The sequence below is a fragment of the Lonchura striata genome, chromosome 13 (genome assembly GCF_050655825.1).
Source record: "Lonchura striata isolate lonStrDom1 chromosome 13, ASM5065582v1, whole genome shotgun sequence".
Taxonomy (NCBI): Eukaryota; Metazoa; Chordata; class Aves; order Passeriformes; family Estrildidae; genus Lonchura; species Lonchura striata.
Genome location: NC_140715.1, coordinates 2,661,849 through 2,677,021, shown reverse-complemented (window position 1 = coordinate 2,677,021; position 15,173 = coordinate 2,661,849). Strand labels below are relative to the sequence as shown.

General features: G+C 53.5%; 1 protein-coding gene across 1 annotated transcript in view; it reads right to left on the bottom strand.

Moving 5' to 3' along the window:
* FGF18 (fibroblast growth factor 18) overlaps window positions 1-14,106 on the bottom strand; it is a 64,964-nt gene extending 50,858 nt beyond the window's left edge. The window contains exons 1-3 of the mRNA XM_021540045.4: window positions 14,002-14,106; window positions 13,303-13,574; window positions 12,994-13,030 (exon numbers count right to left, since the gene is read on the bottom strand). Of these exons, the coding sequence (XP_021395720.1) occupies window positions 12,994-13,030; window positions 13,303-13,334 (69 nt within the window). The 5' untranslated portion in view covers window positions 13,335-13,574; window positions 14,002-14,106. The remainder of the gene's footprint in view (window positions 1-12,993; window positions 13,031-13,302; window positions 13,575-14,001) is intronic.
* Between the last annotated feature and the right edge of the window lie 1,067 nt (window positions 14,107-15,173).

Below are 15,173 nucleotides of genomic sequence, written 5' to 3'. Positions count from 1 at the left end.
TGACATCCTCCAAGGAACACAGATCCTTGCTCCCACTGCAGAAAAGCAACTCCCTCTAGGGTAAAACACAGCAACTACGGAGCACTGCACACCAGGTTAGGGCAGAACTCACAAAATGCCTTTTTGCATTGCAGTTGCAAAGAAAACAGAGATTTGTCCAGCAACTGTCCTCACAGCAACTCCCAAGTACTGACCTCAGGTGAGAGGTGGCTCCTCTAAAAGCTGATTCAGTAGAGATGCCTGGGGACTTGACTGAATTATCTCAGCATCACTTTCCTCTACCAGTGTCCTCTTTGGGAACCTTTTACTAAGCCCCAGTCAGTTCCACTCCTGCTCACTCTGACAAGGTAACACCAGTGACCCTCTGTGGGAACGGTGCTGAGGGGAAGGGACCTCCTCAGGAGTCCCTGCCATTTACACCAGCCCGGGACCTGCTAACAAAAGGAATGAGCAGCAGTATGGCATCCTGATTTCCTTCTGTGCAGAGTCCCCTTCCTGAGGAACCACAGGATGAGTCATGGAATGGCCTGGGTTGGAAGGGACCTTAAAGATCACCTGGTTCCAACACTGCCATGGGCAAGGACAACTTCCACCATAGCAGGTCGCTCCAAGCCCCAGTGTCCAAGCTGTCCTTGGGCACTGCCAGGGATCCAGGAGCAGCCACAGCAGCTCTGGCCACCCTGTGCCAGGGCCTTCCAACCTCACAGGGAAGCACTTTTCCTAATATCCCACCTAACCCTGCCCTCTGGCAGTGTGAACCCATTCCCTTTTGGCCTGACACTATATCACCTTGTAAATTGTCTCTCCATCTTTTTTGTCAGTTCCCTCACTGCTTCATCACTTCCTGCATCTGTATGAGGACTGATCACTTCTGCTTGCATGAGTCACCCTCAATGCCAGCCCCACTCTGTTGTCCCAGGCCAAAAGGCTTTATGAGCATTTTTGCTCCAAGTTATGAACTCCGCTTCAGGCTGCCCATGGAGTGCCCGCAAACCCCATCAGCATTAAGAGGGAGAAATAAAAAATATCCTGGCTGGATACTTTTTATTGGACAGCCAGGATCACCCCATACCTGCCAGTAGTCACAGAATTTCTCCTTCTCCAAAAGCCCTTTGAAATACATTCTCAAGCCCTATTATCTCTCCTGTTTATACCACACTCCCTCTATCATTGAGAAATCTCCAAATAATTTATAAGCCCACAAGCTCCTGCACTAACAGGGCCATAAATCACATTTATATAACCCATCACCTGCTGTTGCCAGGGCTGTGGGCCGGGCTGGACCAGGAGGCCTGGGAGCAGCTCCCGAGCTCTCCACACCTGCAGTTCCCAGGAGAAGGCAGCTCTGTTCTGCACCAGCCACAGGGTTGTTTCCCGAGCACCCAGAGAGGATCCCAGCCCGTGTCCTGCCTCACTGTGCCCTCCCCATCCAACCCCAACACAAGCACACAAAAGAGGGTTTTCTTTGCACAAAATCAAACCAAGGGAGGAGGATGGTTTTGGCTACTTTCCTCAAGGAAAAAGGTTGTCCATCTAATAGTCCCTAAATGAGCAGCGGGTTGTTGGGCTTTCATGTCTGCCTTCAAGCCTCCCCTTGCCGTGCCAGGTCGCTGGTTTTCTTTTCCACGGAATTGCAAAACCCCTGAATAAAACGATTTGTGCATGGAAGTGCTGACACAACCCTTAACTACAGCATCCTGAATATGATACCAGAATAAGGACGCTCCCTGTGTGGCCCAGCCTATGGATAAATAAAGCATTTCAGCAGCCAGCACCAACAGATCATAAACCTCCACGAGCATAAATACCAACAACAACCCAAAAAGATTAGAGGGCTTATGGGCGAGGCATGCTGGGGTGATTTAGAGTTGGGATGGAAGGGTCATTATTGCTGAATAGGTGGGGGTGAGTGGGCCACAGAAATCAATAAACCATTCTGCTCCCAGGGAAGCAAGGGACCACGCTAATTGTGCAAACACACATTTCCCATTTGAGGCTGCAGCTCCCCGACTCAGCCGGTGCAGGGTGATACAGGGACCCTTGTCCACTTGCTGAGGGACGGGGACCTCAGTCCATGACCCGTCCCAGCACCTGTCACTCAGGGCACAGCTCACCCAGCTCCTTGCTGGGCACGCCTGCTGCTGGAGGCAGCTTCAAGTGAATGCAGATGCAGGATACATTCAGCTCCATTAATTCCATTTTCTAGGGAGTTAATATACAGCTGGCACAGGTATCTCACTTGCTTTCAGCATCACCATCAAGTCAGAACTTTTCCAGTGCCCAGTTTTAGCACTGAACAATCACCCAACGGGTCCTGCCAGCACCTGTTACCCTCAAGCACCAAAGACAACTCTGGGATCCATTTCATCCTGATCAAATAATCCCATTTGGAAGTTTCTACACTGGCATCAGAAATGGAGGTGGCCACAGAATGAGCCACAACAGCTCTCTGGATCCTCCAGCGAGGACAGACCCAGAGCTTTGCAGATGGGTTTCCAGGCACAGAGCTGCTGAGGCACAGAGTTCAAAGGCAGTGAGCAATTCCCAGGTCCTCCTTGGGTGCTCCCCATTCCCAATTTTCCAACTTTTTCCCCCCCGCTTTCTTTCTAGGAAACACAGTAATGACAAAAAGATACTCACTTTGGAGAGTGTCGCCTATTTATAAACAGATTAAATCCATACCACACAAATACACAGCTGTTTGTACCCAAGAGGCCAAGGGTAACCAAAGCCCATTTTGGAGACACAAGAAGGAGGGAACCAGCAGCCAGCATCCACGCCCACAGCACTGAGGTGATGTCAGGCCCCGTGCCTCGTCCAGACAGCCCCAGATCTCTGCCTGGTCTGGGGACACTCTCAGATGCCACTCCCCTGGGCCACTACCCAGCACAGGGCAGCTCTTCCAGCTCAGCCCTGCTGACCTCAGATCAGACTTTGCACAAATTTCCTTTGGAAGTGAAACCGCACAACTGAACCTGATGGTGCTCAGTGTCTTGGCACACATGGTGATGGTGCACAGTGGGGAAATCAGGCTCCCAGAAATGAAAGCTGAGCAAATAAATTAAATTTTCTTGTTTGCTACATTTAAATAGCAATTAAATTCTTATTACCTACTCTTTCAACATAAACAGTACAAAGAAAGCCTTCTGCCTTGCTGGCAGACTGCTCCCATTTATTATAGGACAAGGGGGAATGGGTTTAAAGTAAAAGAAGAGAGATTTAGATTAGATGTTGGGAAGAAATTCTTTCCTCAGAGGTGGTCAAGCACTGGCACAGATTGCCCAAAGAATTGCAGCATATTCTGCATTGGAAGGTCCACATTAGGATCATTCAGTCCAACCCCTGGCCCTGCACAGACCCCCTGACAGTCCCATGCTCTGCATTCCTGGGAGTGCTGTCCAAACTCTCCTGGAGCTCTGGCAGCCTCAGGGATGCTTCATCCCTGGCAGTGCCCAAGGCCAGGTTGGACACTGGGCCTTGGAGCAGCCTGGGACAGTGGAAGGTGCCCCTGCCATGGAATGATGTGGGCTTTAAGGTCCCTCCCAACACAAACCAATCTGGTTTTGTGATGAGCAGGGCAGACTCTCCATGCTGGCCAGAGCTGCTGTCACTCCTCCCTTCCAGCCTGAGATGTTCCAGCTTTGAGAACCCCAATGGAAACCTGCACAGAGTCCCTCCCATCCCCACGGCCTGGGGTCAGGCTGGTATAGCCCATCTCCCAGCCCGGAGTTCCAGGGGGAATTCCAGGGGAAGCCTGCAGCACTGCCTACTCCCCAGGACAAAGGTGCCACGTGCCTGCAGCACCCAGCACTGGCCCTGCAGCAGAGCTGCTGCTGCCCCATCGATTGCTGGGGGCTGCCTGCTGCTCTGATCTCAGCTGGCCGGGATTCTCTCAATCACCACAAGGTCGGACCACGGGGTCAGAAACCTGCGCTACATACATCATAATTTATTGCACAGCTAATCAATACTGCACTGCCTGTGCAGTCCTACAGTGCAGCCTCGCACCCAGGGACTGAGGCTGCTCATGTGGGATCGTAACCTTGCAGCCTGGGAGAGTAAGGGGGCTGAACCCAGCTTCGTGTTAGAGCTGGAGAACATGGCTGGAAACAGAGCACATCCTCCACTCACTGTTCATTCCTACAGCGCAGTCGAATTCCAGCTGTGGTCTGAATTCAGCTTGGGAAAGCAAATACAGCTGTCTGATCAGGATTGTACCTGACACGCCAACGGGAGGAGCGATGCAGCCACACCGTCAGGAGATCACCCGGGGTGTGACAGAAGGGGAGTGACCCCAGTCCCTGGAGTCACAGCACTGCCAGCTTTCCAGACCACCCCTCTCTTCAAATGGATAAAAAGCATCAGAGAAGCAGCAAAATCCCCTTCTACCAAAAACGTCCTTCATCCACTTTGTAATTTATATTCCTGGGGCTTCCCATCCCAGCAGCCATGCCTGCAGACACCCAGCACACACACTACACCCAGTCATTGACTAGGGTCACCACTGCTCCCTGTGTTTTTCTGTTAATTCTGGATTTCTGTGCAAGAGCAGCTCAGGGTATTCCAAAAGATACAAAAGCTTTTTAACAAGCTGTCCTTCAAAATGATGCCAAAGATAGCATTCTAGCAGGAAAAAAGGGATTTCAAATACGCTGCAGGAGGAAAAGGAACTGGGAGGACTAAGGAGTGCTGGGAATACCTTGTAGGAAGAGCAATCCATTATTAATTGCTGCATCCTGACATTTGTGTCCATGCAAAATGACTTCTCTGGCACCTTCACCAAGGTTTAGCATCCATCCATTTGGATTTTAAAAGATGAGCAAAGGAATCACAGGGCACACTGGGCCCCTTTGCCACACTGCTTCCCCTCAGGGCCAGCTTCTCAGTGTTTCCAGATCCAGCTCCTTAGCCTGGCCATCATGGGGCTCTGGGTCTGCCTGGGGCAAGTGCCAGCACCCCAGCCTGCCCCTGCTTCCATCTCCACATGGGTGAGCCCACGGGCTGGGCGGTGCCCCATCTCCTGTCCATCACCAGCGACACAACAGTGAGCAGGATGTGCTGGGCCATTCCCCACCACCACTTCCTATCACAGAATCATTGAGGTTGGAAAAATCCTCTAAGATCACCAATCTACCTGTTAACCCAGCACTGCCAGGCCCATGGCTAAACCAGATGCCTGAGTGCCACATCCACACATCTTATGAACACTTCCAGGGATGATGGCTGCACTCTTCCAGTGCTTGAATAAACACTTCTGTTGAATAAATATTTTCCTAATAGCCCATCTAAAAATTCCCTGGCACAACTTGAGGCCTTTTACCCCAATGCCACAGCCTCAGATCTTCCCCTCTCCTCCCAGAGCCTCCAAAGCAACGCTGACCTCCAGCAGCATCAGCAGCAAACTCGGCAGCACCAGCACAGCTCCGGTCCCACAGCCAGAGCAGCACCAGCCCAGGCAAGGTGCCACAGGCAGGAGATCATCAGAGCTGCTCTGCATCCTGGGCTCCAGAAGTCAAAGGTGCTCTGGCTCTCCTGGCTGCAGCAGAACCAAGGCAGTAACTCCATGAGAAGGCACAGCAAGAGGCACAGGGTGTGAGAGAGGCTGGCAAAGGGGAGGATGTGCTGTCACTGCGTGGACATCACTGCCATGTGGTTCAGCCTGAAATGCAGCTGTTTGTGTAGGCAGAGCAGGCAGGGGCTGGGATAGCATTGCCCAGGCAACCAGCCCCCCATGGAAGCACAGGGGCACAGAGCACAGGCCAGCCCCTGGAGGGGGAAGCTTGGCACGCCGCAGCCCCTGGGGCTGTGAGGAGGTAGCACAAAGGGAAACACACAGACCATGACAGGCTAAGCCTCCTCCTTCCTCTGTGTTCCCCTTTCTTTCTCTTCATGCTATGGCGAGGCTGCTGAATGGCAATAGCGAAATACTTTTGCAGAGCCAGACAGTCTTTTATATTTTGGGGTTTTTTTTCTTGCTTTCCTTCCAGCTACTTTGCTGGATGCCTAATCCTCCGTGGACATCTGGAGAGGCATCAGGACACAGAGGCGACATGCCAGGTAGGCAGCACATTGCACAGCTCTGCAAAATGTCTGCTTCTACCTGCTGTTATGGCACAGCAGGTGACCAAAACACAAAAACCCAGGGAAGGAAAGAAAAACAATCATCTCTGGACCTTCCAGGCCACGAGTACCCAGGTGGAAGTCCCCAGGTCTCAGCATCAGAGCACAGGAAGGCCATGCCCTGCAGCATAGCATCTCACAGGCAGGAGGGCATTTAGGTGTCTCCCTGGGCCCAGGGCTTCCAGCTCCCCCAGCACCCACCCCAGGCTTCCCAGGGCCAGAGCAACTTGCAGACCCCAGGCAGGGACCCTGGCAGGAGGTATCCCCATCTCTGTCCAGGCACCAACAGCAGGCATTCCTCTTTTCCCTCGTTAAATCACATTCCATGAGCACATTTTTTCACCTTCACTTATCATAATAAAGTATCTAAATCTGTGGAAAAACAAAGCAAAAACAGCTCTGCAAGTGAGGAGGGAGCAAAACAGAGTCCTAAGGAAAGGAAGAGATACATAAAATTACTCCCAAGGATCTGGGAAGTAGCTTTATATATCCAAAATAATGATTTTTGGTTCCAGGTGAGTCCCTCTCTTGAGCTCAGCCTCCCACAGCAGAGAGAGATACCCACTGGCCTGGCTGACCAGTTTGGTGCTATCAGCTTACAGCAAAATCAGAGATTCAGTGTGGCTGCCCAAGCCCCCAGTGCTGCTCATCCTCCCTGAGCCTCCTGCAACCCTCAGCAGTCACTCCCACCACCAGCTGCATCCCACATGCCAGCTACAGCCCAGAGCTCAGGCAGTGCCACCCTTTGCCCATTCGGCTCTTTTCTCTCCCCCCTTGGAATGCTACAGCCAAGCTACTCTATAAGAAAAACTAATTCTGAGTTTGAGCAGGAATTCCTCCTGTGAATCTCACTCCACTCCAAACCCAGCACTAATCCAAACCCAGTACCTCTCAGAAACCCACACTGCTCTGAACCCTGCACTGAACCTCACACCACTTCAAATCCTGCACTACTCCAAACCTGCCCCTTGCCTCCATCCAGTCTTGTACTTGTCAGGTGCAATAAGGAAAGCAAAACCAAAATAAAATACAGCCATCACACTGCATCCAATTAAAATCTGAACCTCATGGTGTCCTTCTAGGCACTCTCCTCACCAATGCCCCTGTTCATCTCTGTTCCTCTGAAGCACCTCACCCATCTCTGGAGCTTTGGAAAAGCAAACTGCACTCACGCAGGGGTGCAGAGCAAAGCCCCAAGGAGTTCTGCTCTGCTGCCCATTGCCACAGCACACTCAGAAATCCAAGCCCCCAAATGATGAAGCAGCTCATGTTTGTGTCAGCCTTGTTGGAGTAAGAATCTGGAAACAGCTTTGCAAATCATCCTGCTAAATGTCTTTGAGGGGTCTTTGTGGCAGAGAACCTGTCCCAGTGCTTTGAAGGACTGGGGACCTTCAGTGAGAAGCAAAGGCATGGTGTGCCCAGGGCAGGCAGCCGAGAGCTGCTGGTGGGGCACAGGCTACTGTTGGAGAGGATAGATAAATATAATTATTCACAAATAATACAGCCAGGATGAGAACAGTCCTCCCAGCTAGCCAGACAATGCCCCTGCCTACAGATGGGTCCAGGGGTCAAGTGGACTGTTCCATCTCACCCCCAAAATGTATGGTTCACCCCACACCTGTAACCCTCCCCTAAAACACCAAGTGTCTGTAACTCCATTGGTCCAAGCCTTGTTCCAGCCCACCTTGAAGCTCCTTGAAAAAGGGACTTTGAGGGGCCACACGGCCTCTTGGAACTTCCCCTCCTCTTGGAGCTTCCCCTCTCTTAGAGCATCCTCTTGTCTCTCCCCGCCCCCATCCCTTCAAGCCCTGCCACGTGCTGCGTCTGGCAGCTCCAAGCAAGACCTTTCTCCATCCCCAATAAACCCTATACCCCAAGAGCAGCCTTCAGAGATCTCTCATCTCCATTCATCTACACTGTCCTGGAGCAGGCAGCAATCACCACAGGCTGCACATCCCCATCTGTGTAGGAGCAAGACCGACACCTACACACTCACTTGAGCTAAGCTGAGTCTCGCCCCTCCTGCAGAGAACCCCAGCACTCATCAGCTCAAGCACCAGCCCACTGCCACTCAGCTTCCCTGCTCCAGCCCAGGCAAATGCTCTAATGTGCTTCCTCTTCCTTTACAAGCCCAAGCTCTCCAAAGTTCAGGAGGCAGAAGCAGGATACACAGGGCAGCTTCAGGACACAACACTTCATAGTCTGGTGCAATGAGTCAGAAGCAGGGAATAAAAATCCCTTGTGGCAAGTCACATGGTTGTTTCCTGGAGAGCAAGGGCACTGGAACAAATGATTTCATGTACAACAGGACCCTGCCTCTGCAGGTTGCAGGCCAGCAGAGCCATACCATCAGGAACTGCATTCAGTGCTGGGAATGCAGCACAGCACCAAGCCAGAGCTAAACCCATCCCATCAACTCCAGCACGATGGGGCCACGCGCTTCTGCATCGCTGAGCTCCGCTGCTCATTAGCTCAGGCTTTGCTCACGCAGCTTCTCTGGTCTTCTCACTGCCTAGTAATCAAGGCAGGTGCAATCCAAAAAATCAACAGAGAGCTGCCCAGCCTTTCACAGACCACATTTGCCATATTCTGTCCTTCTCAGCGTAACTTCTCCACCCTTGTGGAGCAGGAGGCAGGTACTGACACAGGGATGCTGTCCGAGGATGTGTTGTTCCCAATCCAGGCAGAGCAGAGAGGGATCACCCAGCCTGGTGGGCTCTGGGCCCCACTGAGTCTTGGCACGTAGGACTTGACTATGAGGAGGGAGCAGCCCACGGAGGCACCACCTACCCCATCCCACAGCGCTTCAGGAACAATGTGGGGATGCACAAAGTTCCATCCTTGGCAGCACACGCAGCCTTGGCACCTCCTCAAGACAGACACTGTGCCACCCAGAGAGGACAAAGGCAGGTGTGTGCCCATCTGCAGGGAGGGGAGACATGAGAATAACCTTGTTGGTGATGTGCAGTCCAGCACCCTGACTTTGGTGCTGTCACCAGGAGGGCACGGACAGGGCAGGCAGGGGGCTGTGGCTCTACCACTGCTGCACACCCGCAGAAAGAGTGGCCAGCCAAGGCAAGATGGGCAGGTTGTGACCAGGACCTCCTTTAGCTTCTGCACAGTGAATCCCCAGAGCCATTTGGTGGCACTCACCACCCGTCCTGCTTGTCCCAGGGAGGATGGCTATGGAGCAGCAGGCAGGGAGAGGGGAGGGAGCTGCTCAGCAGGCTCATGCCTCTGACATGTCTTTCTGGCATTCATGAGTGTGGCTTTGCCAGACCGCAGGATCTGGCTCACTGAACGTGTGGAAGCAACACTTCTCCGTGTCTCACTTTACAGTGTCCCAAACAATAACTGTCTGTCGCTGCACAGGAGCTTAGGAGAAACATAAGTTGCTATTGGCATGGCACACAGCAGCCTTCCTCTTACACAACACCAGCAGATGTGAAAATAGCCGAGTGCTGCCTTGTGCATTCCTCTGACCTCCTGTTTGCTTCTGGATCAGATTCCAAAGCTGGATCTTAACCTACAAGAGCCATAAAAGCAAAGGATTTGGCCCTATCAGGGACCTCTTCATAATCTAAGACAGATGCACTCCGTGTAGGAGAACATGGTGAGGTTTATCAGGCAGGGAAGAGGCTGAGGCAGGACCACCCTCTGCTCTGCAGCACAGCCAGGGCAGCCCAGCCACTGCCCCGTGCTCTGCCTGGCCATGCACTCGAGGTGGCTCAGGGACAGAAGAGCTGGAAGCTCTTGCAAACCAGGACAGCACTCAGAACCTCAGATCCTACTGCTCAACTTACACTGAAGCTGCCTCCAGCTCCCACCTGCCCTGGCAAAGGGGACCTCTGAGGTCCCATGTCCCCAAATTTGTTATCTTCAGGGTCACTGGTGCTGCCAGAGCCAGCACAGCATGGGGCAATCCCCTCCAACCCTGCAAAGTGCTTCTGGGGTTTCTCACCTGCTTGAAGAGCAGAGATTGATTCCAAAGCCAAACCCAAAACCACTCTGAGACATACAGAACAAAAAAAGCACATGGAAGAGAACTTGCTCCTGGAAGCGTGAAAAGGCAGGAGAATAAACTGAAGAATGCTAAAGACGTGATAGAGGGAGAGTTCAGTAACCATCAGCAACACAGCATTCCTAAGAACAACCTGCATAAAGAAATGAATTGTCACCAGGGTCTGCAAGGGTATCCAGCATCCCTGCTTTGGAACTGCAGGAACTCCAAGCATCAGAGTGACTTCCTAAGAGGCAAGAGAAGAAAACAAGACAGGGGCATTGCTGTTACAGGGGAAGGTGAATGACCTCTCCTCCAGGCAGGCCTGGGAGGTCCAGGGCCCCTCCCAGGGCTGTGCTGCACCCACGCTCCAGCAGTACTCCCCTCTGCCCTACCATGTGTTAGTCCCCATGCTCCTTGGTGGAAATGTCACACAATGGCAAAGCCCTGGAGGAGTCCAACTCACCCAGGGGTCTAAATCCTGCTCCTGGAAACTCTCAAGCCTCCAACCTCCCTGTGGCTAGGGTTGTGGAACACTTCCCAGTGCTGCCCACAGGACATATACTACACCTGCCCCATCACCCACTGGCGAATGCAGCATGGCCTTGGGTCTATGAGAAAGCTTTTGGCCAGAGCTGAGCCCCCACCACAGAACTGCAGCAGCTCACACGTCAGTGCACCACAGCCCTCGTACACAAGGATCCACCAGATCACACAGAGCATACCCAAACTATGGTGTTTTGTCCCAGAATTCCTCCAGCCCCACACACACTAGAGGGATTTCTACCTCTGCACACAGAGACACGGGTACCAGGCAGCAGCAGAGCGGAGTAATTCTAAGACAAGCATACAGGATGAGCCACAGATCATGGCTTGAACGGAGGGCAAAAGGCAGCCTTAGAACATAATCCACTTCAGGAACTCTTAAATCTCCCCAATACAACACAGAGCCCTTTAAGCAAAACTAAACAACTTCCTTTAGACTAAATAAATATTAAACCTAAGTGATGCATTAATTTACTCCAGTTCACCAAAGGCTAACTCTTACCCAAACTGATCATTATTAAAGAAATCCTATAATCCCTCGCTCCCATTCAGGCTCAAAACATGTAATCCCATGAATAAATCCAGAAAGAAAGTGTAACAAAATGCGCAATAAAAACTTACAGCATTCACATCTTTTCATCTACCATTAATACTGTAAACACTCACTCGAAGGCCCTCGAGTATGACTAATCTAATGTTTTGGCTCCCCACACCAATTGCCGAAGGAGCTCCGCTCTGCGTGTGACACCCAAAGCGCTCCGCCGCCCCTCCGGCCGCAGCCAGGACACCTCTGCAGAGCCCAGAGCAGCCATCCTACCTCACAGCCCCCAAAACGCTGCAAAATCAGCACAAAAGGTAGCAAGTATGGTTCTAATAGCACCAGAGCACAGAGCTTTCTTCTTTTTTTCCTTTTTTTTTTTTTTATTTTATTGCTTTGGAAGCCTGCAAGCTCCAACTGTATAAATGCCAATAACTTTGTTTTAAGGCTGCTGAAGTAAGAGATCAGATTTTAGCAAGTGCTTTCCAGGCAGCCAGCCAAACCTTTTCTGATTCACTAAAAGCACCGAAAGGAGGGGGAGAGGAAGGGGGCTGGATGGCTGATTAACTTCAGTTACCGCACAAGCGCAAAAAAACCTCTCCCCGCTGCAAAGGGTTCCGGCGCTTCGAGCCCTGCGCAGCCTGTGATTCCTCGGGCTGAAAAACACACGCACCAGAGAAACAGCAAACACCTTCCGACCGCAGGGTAATTTACAGCTGCCGATCCTCTCCTGCTGAGGAGGCTGCTCCACCAGGGAAGGCTCTGCTGGTGTCGGGTTCGAGCTGCAGTTTTTGGAGGGGATGAGGAAAAAAACGTGATCGGGCATTTTTTGGATGGATGGGAGAGCACGGGATGGGGCTGGTTGGGGTTTTAGCTTGGCCAGAGGGATGGAGCCCCCTCCAAGGATGTGATCAGCCAGGACCATCCCCTACCGCAGCTGGGGATCTGTGAGAGGGTGAGCAGGTGCAATGCTGGCCAAAGCACAACTCGGGGCCAAGGGTGGCACAAGTGTCCCCCGGCTCGGGAAGGTGGCTGGGGCCACCGAAGTGGCACCTGCTCTGCCCGGCCCCGCAGGTGGGTCTGCTCCAGGATGTCCAGCCAAAATCCCTGCGGCAGTGGGGCAGCTGCCGTCCCCATCCCGCGGGCACCTGGGCTACAGAGCCTCACTCAGGGTGTTCCTCCAACGGCCTCATTCCTGCCGAGACAGGATCAAAGGCTGGAGCTGACTTGGACGGCGTTCTACTGAATAATGGGGAGGGAGCACGCAGCCTCCTTCTCTTGGCTAGGAAAACTTGTGTTTTTCAAAGCATCGGTTTTTGGGAGTGGGAGCGAGTTACCGAAGAGGGAAAGAGGAAAAAAAAAAAAAAAAAAAAAAAAAAAAAAGAAAAAGGGAAAGAAGGGTGACCAGGAGAGCGCCTGCTCTTCCAAGCCAAGTGCATCAATCAACATTGTGCAAGAAGAGTCCAGCACTCCCTCTCGCATCATTAGCCAGGCTAATGCACTCCAGAGGATGCCGCTACGGCAGGATACCGGCGCACCGGCTGCACCCCTGCCCGTACCGGCGGCCGAGCACAACGGGGCACCGAACGGGAGCTGCGCACGGGGGAAGCCCCGGTCCAGGGCAAGTGACACTCCAGCATCTGGCGCGGGGCTCGGTTTAATACAGCTATAAAAACTAGAGGGAAACAAGTGAAAGCCCCAGCTAAACCTGCCTGGCACTCGAGGTCAGCACGCCGCCTTTGTTTCTATTTTACAACCAAAAGCGAGAGAGGACAGAAAGGACACGTACCTGTACCTGAAAGCACAGCAGCAGGAAATGTAAACATCTGGAGAGGAGAAAAAAAAAAAGCAACAAAAGATCAAATGATGCGGTAGAATGATTAAAGTTGATTTTTGTTTTGTTTGGTTTTTTCTTTGTTTTTGTTTGCAATTTTTTAAAGGGCTCAGAGCGATGCTCTGCTTATAAAAAGGGTCAGGTCCCCATTACCACCTGGCTGCAAGGAAAATGCAACCAGAGCCTCCAGAATGAAAGTTAAAAAAAATTAAAATATTTTTTAAAATTAAAAAAAAAAAAATAGAAATATGCCATAATCCTTACAGGCAAGTGCAGGCTGAGAGCAGTGAATACATCGCTGGGCAAGGAGGGGGTTGGCCGGCGGCTGGTCGCTAGCGGAGCGCAGTCCCCCGCCGCCGCGCTGACATGGGAGCGATCCGGCCGGCGAGCTCCGATCCGCGCCGCGCTGCTCCGCGCCGCTCCGCGCCGCCGGGAAGTTGTGGTACCGCCCGCTCTGCCTCCGCCGAGTGACTCGTCAGGCATCAGCTCTCCTCTCCCCCTGTCTCTCCTCCTCCTCCTCCTCTCCCTCTCTCCGCCTTTGGGGGGGATGAAGGTGCTTATTGTCAGTAACTTCCGATCATCAGCAAGTGCCCCCCCGCGTCCCCCCGGGCCGGGCCGGCCCCGCTGGGCGGATGGAGCCTCTCGGCCGCCGCCGCGCCCCGCTCCGCGCCCCGCGCCGCGCTGCGCGCTCCGGCGGGCGGCATAGCGATGCGCGGGGCGCGGAGCGGGAGGCGGGACCGCCCGGGCTGGCACCGCCCGCGCGGAGCGGGCACCGCCCGGCCGCGGGCAGCGTTTCTTACAGAATAAGAGAGGGCGGGGGTCGGGCTCCCCCGAGCCCTCCCCGGCCCGACAGAGCGGGCGGCGCCGCTCGCCCGGGACGCGAGGGGCTCGGAACCCCCGGCGCAGCGGCCGCTGCCCCGTTCCACCGACACGTGTGGCCGCGGCTGCCCGGTGCGCCCTTACCTCCGACGGGGCAAGGAGCGCGTCCCGTGCCTGCCGAGCCCCGGGCGGGCGGCGGCGGCGCCCGGCGGCCCCGGAGCGGCCCCGGAGCGGCCCCGGAGCGGCCCCGGAGCGGCCCCGGAGCGGCCCCGGAGCGGCCCCTCGCGGGCCGGGGCAGCCGCGGCCGCCCGGTCCATGGCCCGGCACCGCTGCCCGGCGGGACGCGCGGCGGGGTCAGAGCGCCGCGCTGCCGGCGCTGCCGACCCGCTCCGCACGGCTCGCCTGCCCTCCAGCGGCCGCTGCGCCGCCCCGCACCGCCCGCGGCCCCGGGGACAGCCCAGAGCCTTCCTCCGCCTCAGCTCGGGGGAGGCTTGTCTGTTTGTTTGGGGCTTTGCTTTAGGTTAAGAAAAAAAATCACACCCTGATAGCGTGTGGTAACTCTTTCCTGTTGTCTGAAAGCTCATTATAGCAGACAAGATGCCAGGAACAGTTAACCTCCACACATAGCCGAAGTCTCCAAAGATCACCCAACGTCAGTTAACACCTTATTAAGTGAGAACATGACCATAGCTCAGAACTCTGAGCTTTCCAAATTCTCCACTCAAATAACAGCACGCATCAGTGCAGCGTGTTGGGCCCAGCTGCTCCCACCTCTGCGGGGACCGAGGTGCTTGTTCCCCCAGCAGTCTCAGCCACAAATCAAGCAGTATCTTTAATCCCTGAAGTTCACCACTGGGGAGCCTTCAGGTATCAAGTCACAGGGTTTTTTGGCCCATAGTTTCAGGCCCAAGAGGCACAGAAAACATTAAGTTTTAAAACAGTGATCAAAGCAAGTCCTTATAAAACTTCCAGCACTAACACATGTCTGTGATGTATCTAACAGACTTCACACTTCTGGTCTTATGGATCTACAAGTTTAAAAGAGGAAAAAAAAAAACCCAAAACTGTCAATTGCTGATGTCACCAACATCAGAGGCCCCATCCATCCCTGTCCTGGCAGTCCCATGGCACCCTGCCGCAGCTGAAAGCTGTTTGCACACATGGCCAAGAAGATTAGAGACACCATCCTGAGCCCTACAAGTTGAGCACACCAAGATGCCTACACTGGAATAATTCAGAATCTGGGGATTCACAAGATCACAGTATTTAGCATAGATGTGAAAATATCCCATATATCCCTAATCATCACCTGTACC